This window comes from Pediculus humanus, genomic scaffold (genome assembly GCF_000006295.1).
Source record: "Pediculus humanus corporis 1103172107562 genomic scaffold, whole genome shotgun sequence".
NCBI classification, from domain to species: Eukaryota; Metazoa; Arthropoda; class Insecta; order Psocodea; family Pediculidae; genus Pediculus; species Pediculus humanus.
In genome coordinates, this window is record NW_002987177.1 from 371,035 (window position 1) to 381,325 (window position 10,291).

General features: G+C 47.9%; 1 protein-coding gene across 1 annotated transcript; it reads right to left on the reverse strand.

Moving 5' to 3' along the window:
• Positions 1-7,722: 7,722 nt before the first annotated feature.
• Phum_PHUM217150 (protein-tyrosine sulfotransferase, putative) lies at positions 7,723-9,831 on the reverse strand (the record flags this gene model as incomplete). The annotated part of the gene is made up of 7 exons (XM_002425691.1): positions 7,723-8,041; positions 8,129-8,382; positions 8,469-8,663; positions 8,742-8,850; positions 8,926-9,056; positions 9,595-9,752; positions 9,813-9,831. The coding sequence occupies 7 exons, from the start codon at positions 9,829-9,831 to the stop codon at positions 7,723-7,725; spliced, it is 1,185 nt and encodes a 394-aa protein (XP_002425736.1).
• Between the last annotated feature and the right edge of the window lie 460 nt (positions 9,832-10,291).

The window sequence follows — 10,291 nt, forward strand, 5'->3', positions numbered from 1 at the left end:
TTCCCGAGGTCCGCGGAGCAACCCGTTCCTAAACCGCGTATTGACAAGTCGGGTCCGATGACCTCGACTAGCCGCTGCCTGTGGACCTCCCACATGGAACATATCGCGACCGTGTGTTCGACGTCGTCCTCGAGCGCACCGCAGAACCAACACTCCGCCGTCTCCTCTCTGCCGATGCGCGCCAAGTACGAGCCGAACACGCTGTGACCTGTGAGGATCTGAGTGAGGCGATAAGTCAAGTTTCCGTGACCCCGCCCCACCCATTCCCCCACTCGGGGGCCGAGAACGTTGATGATTTCCCCCCCGTAACGCTTACGCCCGTCGGTGAATCGCGCCTGCCACGTGTTGATCGTTTGAGAGCGAAGTTCCTTGCGGTGACGAGCTGTCCTAGGCCCGCCGCGATCCCGTTCGCGATAGAGGACGAGTCTCTCCATCGCGAGGAGATCGAGCGGGGGAGTGCCCGACAGAAGACAAGACACCTCCGCCGCGACGTCCCTGTACGCCATCGCCACCTTGTTCAGAGACGCCTTTTGGAGTTGGATTGCCTTCTCGCGAAGAGGCCGAGCTGCCGAAAGCGACTCGGAGCTCCATACAGGGCCACGGAGTGAACGACCGTCGTGCATAATCGTCTGACCTTGACCTGCGAGCCGCGCAGGTTCGGCATCAGACGTCCTAACGTCGCACTGACGGCTCGGATTCTCGGTCCGAGGCGTGCCAGATGTTCCCCGAAGTGAAGACCGGAATCGAGAACCAAACCCAAGTATTTAAGTGAACTACCCACTCCGATTCTGACGTTGTCCACGATTATCGACAAGTCGCGAGGACGCGGATTCCGAGGACGGTGAAACCCGCAAGCTTCCGTTTTCGGCAGAGACACCCGGAGACGGTGTCCCGGATGGGCTCCACCGTTGCGTTAAGTCCTGTTTCGGCACGTTCGCGAACCTCCGCCCACCCGCGACCGGTCGCGAGGAGCAGAGTGTCGTCGGCGTAGCAAGTCAACGAAACGCCTTCGGGAAGAACGGTCCGGGTGAGGACGCGGTCGTAGGCGATGTTCCACAGGAGTGGTCCTAGAACCGATCCCTGAGGCACGCCGTAGAACACGTCCGCCCTTCCCGTCGATCCGTCCGGTTTCTCGTACGCGATCTTCCTCTCCGAGAGGAAGGACCCTATCACCGACACGAGGTAGTCTGTCACGGACTTCGACTTAAGCCCGTCCCTTATCGCGGACCAAGGTACCGTGTTGAACGCGTTTTTTATGTCGATGGAGACGGCGATCGCGACGCCGCCCCGGTGAAGCGTGTCCCGGATTCCGGCGCACACGCGGTCGAGTGCGTCGGTCGTCGAACGGCCTGTCCGGAAGCTGTACTGATTCGGAGAGAGGTCGTTCCTCCCTCCCCCTGATCGTAAGTGTTCGTCTATCCGGGACGCTATCACGCGCTCGAACAACTTGCCTTCCACATCGAGAAGACAAATCGGCCGGTACGCGCTCGGCGTCGTCGGATCCCTACCCGGTTTGTCCAGCAGTACCAAGTTTGCTTCTTTCCACGGCGTCGGAAACGTCGCCTCTCGGAAACACGCGGTGTAGAGCGCCGAGAGACGCGCACACAGCACCCCGGCAGACTTGCCGAGAATGCGGTAATGCACGCCGTTCGTGCCCGGAGCCGAGCGCCTTTTCGAGGCCGCGTCGAGGAGAAGGCGGACCTCCCCCTCCGTCACTTCGATCTCGTGGTCGCGGTTCGCGTCGTGCGAGAGATCCGGCGGGGGAAACGCGAACGGCTCGACGCGAGGGAAGAGCTCTGCGATCACTTCGGCGAGAAACTTCTCCGTCATGCCGGCCGTCAGCGGTGCCGACGAACCTCTTAGTTTGTTGGTCACGAGACGGAATGGGAGACCCCACGGATCCGAATCCGCTTCGCTCAAGAGTTCTTTCCAGCACGTCTCCTTAGAACTCCATATCGCTCGTCGGACCCGGGCCCGGGAAGCCCTCCACTCCGCCTTTAAAAGCGCGAGTTCGTCGTCGTTCGCGATGTCCTCGTAAAGTCCTCCCCGTTTGATTAATTGTCTTTTTTTGCCGACGAACTGGCGACGTGCGAGACAGGACTCCTGCCACAATTCTCCTATCTCGTCCGTCCACCAGTACTTCGCCCGTTTCCGAGTCGTCGAGCGCGAGCCGATTCTCTTCATGCAGGAGTCCGAGATCCGTCGTAAGTCGTCCCGAACTCCCCGCGCCATATCGTGTGCGTTTCGTCTTTTCGGGCCGGGAGCGACGTCATCTCTCCAGACCTCAGCCGCGAGCCGACACATTCGGCGAGCCGTTCGTCATCGAACGACCGCAGACTCCACCGGGGTGGGACGACGCGAGGCCTGTCCGGCGAGGAGGCTGCCCCCCCCCGAGCTCCAAGAATCCCCGAACCAGAACGCCACGTAGGCGTGATCGCTGAGGGACTCGAAGTCGGAAAGGACCTCCCAGTCGGAGACCCGCGCCGCCGTCGAACCGGATGAAATCGTGAGATCGATCGTGGACCCGCCGGTGGACCGCACGCACGTCTTGACTCCTTTTGCGTTCCACACTATGAGATGACGCTCGTCTAACCACTGTCTTAACAATTGGCCGCGCGCGTTAGTCGCGTAACCTGACCACGATGTGTGTTTCGCGTTGAAGTCCCCGGACATCAGAATCGGACGCGAGTCCCCTAACCTGTCCAGCTCCCTCGAAATCGCCCGCAGCTGATCTTCAAATACTTGTAATGGACGATTTGGCGACGCGTATACCGATACCAGGACCGAGTTTCCCCAGCCTGCAATAACGAAGTCGACCCCACGGGACAATTCCCGAGGTCTCGGACCCGGCGCCGAGCTCGAGAAGAAGATCGCGGCCCCGCCGTCCTCGGATACGAACCAAGTGCCGGCTGAGCAACCCCCTTCCCCCGACGGAACGACGTGGGGTTCCGAGATCATCGCGATCCCGACGCCCCACGTCCCTATCAAGTTAAGCAAGAGATCCTGTGCCCCTTTGCACCTATTCAAATTTATTTGGAGAAACTTCCCCATGCTCACAGAGAACTACCGGCGGAGCCGTTTGTTCCCGGCTGACATGCGGAGGCTGCCCCCCTAACGTTTCCCTCCGTGTTCCTGGTATTGGATTCCCACCGGATGGGCCTACCCCTGACGGCCGGCGCCCCGCACGAAGACCCACCGAGCCGGTATTGAGCCGGCCGGCCCGCCTCCGAACAGGGAGCGCAGCAGATTTTGTTTGCGCATTCTCGCGCCCGGTGCCCCTTCTCCCCGCACCTGAAGCAGCGGTCCAGCGCCGTATCTCCCCTTTCCCTGACATTGGGACAACGCGAGCCTACATGCCCCAGATGTAGGCACCTGACGCAGTTGGTCCTGCGTTTCGGCAGCAGGACCACCCTCGCAGGCATCCACCCGATGACAACCGCGCCCGCCTTTAAGAGGACGGACGCGACGGCCGCCGGGACGGATGCGTACGCGGACGAGTTACAATGTGGGCCTCCGCCGGTCGGGAAGCGCACAGAGATGTCCGATGACGAGCACCCCCCACCCTAGCTAATTCCGCTGCGACCATCGACGACGTCGCTGACTCGCAAAGACCTTCCACGCGCAGGTCGACTCGCCTCTCGGGACACGAGGCCGTGACCCCCATCGACCCTACGACGCTTTGGATCCTTGCGGCCAGTTCTGCCGCCTTGGCCGCCCTATTTTCCCCTCGAATTTCTAATAAGTCCAAGGAGGTATAAAGTAAAATAAAATGCAACATTGGGTTCCCGCAAAAATAAAATGTCACACTTAAAATAAAACGTAAACATTGGTGTCCTACTTGAAAAAAAACGTAAACATTAAAATTTTCGCAAAAGTAAAATTTTAAAATTGGCGTCCTACTTAAGTAAAACGTAAACAATGGCGTCCTACTTAAAATAAAACGTAAACATTGGATTTTCGCCCACAAGGTCATTTTTAACTAAAAACATCGAAAAATTTGCTCCGATGTATCAGTAAAACATAAGATTCAAGGAGGTTTAATAAAAAATAAAATGAAACAGTGGATTCCCACTTAAAATCATACTTTTATTTATAATTTTTTTTATTTTAAACTAAAAATATCGCAAAATTTGTTTAAATATATATCAGGGATAAAAGGTAAGAAAAAAGATATGTAAAATAAGGTACAAACAATCGAGTATTTTTAATACTTTTATTGGCAAAATACAATTTTACAGAAATTAATTTATTACAAGTATTTTTATTAATAAACTACATATATTTTTATTTAGTACGACAGGAGGTTTTTTTTTTTTACCCAGGAGAAATGCAGTTTCGCACTAACCCCTCCGTAGAGGGAGTGTGGACTAAAACTCCTGGGCATGTCGCAAGAGCGTGGCTCTGTATGAGGAGGGGGGAGACTCTTGTGAGAGTAGAACCAACATTTCAGTCTACCCTCTCCGGTAGAGCCAGAACGTTCCACACGATTAACTTTGAGGGAAATTCGCCCTAATCTTCGTTCCGTCATCGCCTCGAAGATGAGAACGCATCTCCCAGGACGTTCGGCAGTCCCTTTCGGGAGTGCCACCGGTCCTTCGCTGGGAGGTGGAAACAAATGGGAAAACAAATGATAGAGGTACAGATCGTCGTATTCGTCTTTTCCTTCCTCTTTCCTACGACGAAGCTTTCCATTTTGTAAAAACTATTCGTTCCTCTTCCTCCAGGCGTCTTCTTTTCCTTGGCTTGAAATTTTAGCCCAAAGCAGACGCCGTCAAACTCCGAACTTTTCCTATTTCGCGCGCAGGACCGTCTTTAAGGTCTGCGAAGCGGAAAGTCGGGTCGAGGAATGCGAGATGTTACCCAAAGGTTGCCCTAACCTCAACTACCTATAATCAAGAAAAGCACACAATTATTAAATGGAGTTCGTTGAGCTTTTTCAAAATTTCTTACACACAAAAATCAATTATTATTATTTAAGCTCTTAACTTTACCTGATTTTGTTACAGATTTTAAAGAGAGAGAAAGGAGGGGGGGGGGCAAAAAAAACTGATGGATTGTCAACATCGGGACTTGTTCCCGATGCGCGGCGGTTGAGAGCCGTTTTCCCCGACCGCAGACGAAGAGTCAGACCTGTACCTTACCAACCTTCCGGGGGGAAAAAGAGAGTGTGGGGCTCGGCACTTTTCTTTCAGGGTCGCATCATCCTGCTCCGGGAAAACGGGGATGCGAGCGGAAGGATGGCGGGGAGATCTTCTTGCGTGGGATGGTCCGGCTCCTTTCGCGGGGGGTCGACTTGTCTCCGGAAACTCGTCGTTCTCGGGGGATGGTTCGCATGCTTAAGGACGTTGCGTGCGATTCATTCCAACGGCAGAAAGAAGATGCGAACAAAAGATGAAGATCGAGATGACGACGGATCCGACGATGACGACGACGTCGGAGTCCGCACCGGTCGGATTCTCGCACTTCGGACTGCAAGAGTCAATCGGACGGCGGCAGGGGCGAAACGCGGACGGACTGTGGGGGATGTTTCGTTGGGTCCGATACTTCGAAGCTCACCGCCTCCGGAAGCTCACTTCGTCTCTGCGGGGAGGCGGGAACGACGGGGCAGGTCGGTACCGTCTCCCGAGGCACAAGGGAGGAAAGGATTTGTCCCGGTACTCCGAGTCGGGCTCCGGGTCTCTTGCTCGATTACGTCGGGGGGAGATTCGTCCCGGCTTAGGTGCGTCGGTGTTCTTCGCGGCGGTCAGAGTCTGGAAAACTTTAGATCGTCGCGGGGTCGTCGGGGAGGGAACGGGGATTAACGTTATCTCATTTCAGGTGCGGATCTTCGGGATCTTCCAAGCGAACGGCGGCGGGAAGACGAAACGGAAGGAGTCGGCGATTCGGGCGGGAGTCGCGCCCCGTTCGGTTTGTCCGGTCCGGAAGTTCGATTTTCCCGCGTGGGGAGGCGGAAACAGCGTGGCAAATTGAAGTCGTCTTCCGGGGCACGAGGGAGGAAAGGATTCGTCCCGGTACTCCGAGTCGGGCTCCGGATCTCTTTCTCGATTACGTCGGGGGGAGATTTGTCCCGGCTTCGGTGCGTCGGCGTTCTCCGCGGCGGTCGGAGTCTGGCAAACTTTCGGTCGTCAAGGGGGGGAACGGGGATTAATGTTTCTGATTTTCAGGTTCATGTCTTCGATCTTTCTCCCGGAGCGATGGCAGCGGCGCGCAGGTGAAGGAGGCGGGCGGTCCGGCCGGGAGTAGCGAACCCGTCCGTGTCGTCCGGTTCCGGAAGCTCGCGTTTTCTGCGGCGGGGGCGGGAGCGACGTGGCAGGTCGCGAACGTCCCCGCAAAGGTGAGGGTGAGGATGCCCGGCGGCGGTGGGCGCGAACCCGTCGTCGTCGGGCGAAAACACACACACACTTCTTTCTTTCTTCTCGAGAGTCGGCGACCCCGGTCGATTCCTCTTCTGTCCCCTTTTCTATTTCCCACGCCGTTAGGGAGGATGTGATCAGATAATAATTCTTCACTTTAATCTTTTTACCCTTTTCAGATGACGCGGTAAGTCAAGTCTCAATCCCAAGCCCCGATCGCATCCTCAGGAAACAGGCGCGTTTCTCATCCAATTTCCCACGGTGAGGGACCGGAGGACACTTCCGAAAGGGGGTGCCGAACGTCCCGGGAGGTGCGTTCTCATCTTCGAGGAGGAGACGGAACGGAGATTAGGGCGGACTTCCCCAAAAGTGATCATGTGGAACGGCTAACGTTCTGACCTACCGGAGAGGGGAGACTGAAATGTAGGTTCCACTCCCACGAGTGAAATGAAATAAAAGTGGCGACAGTGAATCTCCCTGAAAAAATTCTTCTTTTTATAAATATTTTCTTAGAAGAGTATTTTAAAATAGTATTTTAATTAAAATTTTATAATATATGACGACAAAAACGATTTTTTTTTTCGGAAGGGGGGAGGGAGAGGCCGGAAGAGGTGACGGGGTGGAAAAGGAGTAAATAAAACAAGGAAAAGGAGAAAAAAACAAAACAAAAACTATTTTTTTTTTTCTTTTACCTTCTTCTGTTTTATCACAACACGATTTATAACAAAAACAATAATAATAATAATAATTTAATGAATAATAATAATAAGAATAACAACAACTTTTATTGTTAATAATAATAATAATAATAATTGATTTCCTTTTTTTTTTTTATTTATTAAAAAAATTTTTTTTTTTAATTTTTTTTTTCTAAAATTGCTTCACAGCACATTTTGTTTGTTTTGTTTGTTTTTTTTTTGTTTTTTTTTTTTTTTTTTTCATTTAAAAAAAACTTCCGTTCATTTTTAATAAAAAGATTCATTTTATTTTGATAAGTAAGTAACTGATGCTTTTTTTTATTTCCTTTCTTTTTTCCTCCACGATCATTTTTTTTTTTTTCAATTATTTATAATAATAATAAACTTTTATCATCATCATCATCATCATTATTTTTAAAAAACTACTATTTACATAGAATTTGATAAAAATAAATTAATAATAATAATAATAATAATAACAAACAAACAATCGAACGAAAAAAAAAAGAGCAAGAGTGAGAAAGAGTGAGTGAGTGAGTAAAAGAAAGAAAGAAAGAAATTACGACGGTAGTAGTAATAATAATAATAATAAAACTAGGGAAGAATAACGTGATTGATTGATTGGTTGATTTGTTTGTTTGTTTGTTTATCGAGATAAATCATATTGATTATCACGCCGGTGGAGCCGGAGCATCCGAACCAAAATCGTCACTTTCCGGATTTGGACTCTCGTTTTCTCTAATGAGTAAATTTTTGGCTTTTTGCTCCCAGAAAAAAACATTTTTCTGTATTTTCTTCGTGTTTTCCGCGACGAAAGCATCCGGAGACCCGTAATTGGGTGGATTCGCCAACGGATCGTAGCCCAAAACTGCGAGCATGGGTGCTATGACCGGCATGTCTTTGACGACGTCTTCCGGAATGTTGTTGACCCATTTGTTTAAAGCTTCCAAATTCACGGGTTTGATGACTTGATCCGACGATCTTTCCACCCTTCGAAAAAAACAAAAGAAAATGAAAATACGTTAGACGTTCTTTCGTAACGAACGGTTGTTTTTCCGTTTTCCCCCGCCTCCTCACTTTGATAATAAAACTCCTCCTGGTTTGTTTATTTGTTCTTCGTGGTGAAGAACGGATTCGTTCCATGGCACGTCTAAAAATTCCAATATTTTATGCATCGATTCGCTCGGATGTAGTACCAACTGTTCGTAGTAAACCATTAAACACCTCGACGATCCGACTTGCATGCACTGCTTGTGCATTATGTGTATTGCGTTATTCCATTTTGTCAGGCACTGACGGTAGCTCGAGAGATCGAACCCTGTTATTGTCACCTGAAATTTTTTTTTATTAATAAAACTGACGTGTAAGAATAAGAAGAAGGAGAAAGAATTTTTATTTTCCGTTCGTTTTCTTTTACCTTTCTGGATATGATCGAATGTACGGTCGCTCTCCCATCTCTCACCATGAATATAAATTTCGATGCTGGAAAAAGTTCGGAAAGGTAGACTGCCGATTTAAGAGTGAGAGGATCTTTGTTGCAAAGACGAGGTGCGGGTTCACCGTGTCGGGCAATTACTTCCAAACAAAATGCCGCGATCGCCGAATCCAATACCTGTACGAAAGAAACAATGTTCCCTTTACTACTGTCACGTCTACCACTACCTCTTCCGGTTTAGTCATATTTATTTACCTCCTTGCTAAGTCCGGCTTCTTCCAATCTCAAACTTTCTTTTTGAGATTTAAGCCAATGATTTCTAATTTGTAATAATCTAGGTATCACTCTCGTCTCTTGACCGCACCTGTAATACATTTTACATATGCCATCTCAATATTAACAAACACGATAATGATAATGATTTGTCTTTGGTACGAACCTAACTTCGGGATGAGCATCCAACATGGCTCTCATGAGCGTCGTTCCCGACCTGGGAACTCCTCCTATAAATATCAGCGGCATCCCTCTGTGATACCTATAAATTTTATTATCTTTTCCAACGACGTATTTCTAAATTAAACAAACAAACAAACGTGAATAATAATAATAATAATGATAATATCGTTAAACATCTTTTAAAAAAAAATCAATTCTCTAACGATTAATCGATTTTATTCGTACAACACAAAACGATTTCCTTCACCCTTTTCTGCCCTTTGACCCCTTTGCCCCCTTTCCCTCTCTCTATCCCTCCTCCCCTACCTCTCCCCCTCCTGTTCTCTTTGTCTTTCAATCTATTGACACGTCATTAAACTCTTTATTCATTATTTAATAACAAAAAAAATTTTTTTTTTCCTCTTTAATTTCAACATAATAATTGAAACGATAAAAATATCAATTAATAAAAATCGATCGTAAATCAATAAAATATCGATTCGATCGATTTTTAAATCAATATTTATGACGTATATCACGTCAAAAATCAATAAATAAATAAATAAATAATAAGAAGAAAATCGTTTGCGAAATGGAATTTTTCGTCGTGTCATCATTAACGTCGTCACAATGATAAAAAAGTTGTTATTTTTGTTTGTTGATTCTCACTCACCTCATCAGCCACCATTCTAGGCCTTGTATCGACCCACGTGCATCTGGAAATACTTCTAAGGACCATAAAAACAATAACGATAACAAACAAGCATAGAACAACTTTGCAATAGTGGCGTCCACCCCGGACCATCCTCTTTTTTTCTACCTCATTTCCATCTGAAAAAACAAAAAAAAAAAAATCAATCAATCAATCAATCATTCAATACCTTTGATCACTTCCTATTCCAACTCTCATCAAATTTCGAATTGTTACGAACGTTTGTCGAACAAACGGAAGCAAACAAAAAAACGTACGAACGTTCTTAATAAGAATTTTTTTTTCTCCCCCCACCCGGAAATAAATTTTAAAAAAAAATGGGTAGAGGTTTGTTGTTGTTGTTGCTGTTGTTGCTGCTGCTGCTGTCGGGGAAAAAAAAAAGCGAAAACGGAAACGGAATTCAAATTAATTTAAACGAATTTTTCTTACAAAAAAAAAAAAATTAATTAGATCGAACAACATTTATAATTTTTAATTACACGTTCATTTGCATTTAAATTTTTTCTTTTTTATTCGCGTTTTAAGTTACAAAAAAAAAATGGCTACCGAAACCTGGAGAATAATAAAATAATGTTTTTTTTCTTTTCTTTTTTTTTTTAATTTAAAAATAAATAAGGTAGATGAGAGAAAGTAAAAGCGAAAAAAAAATGGGGGGGGA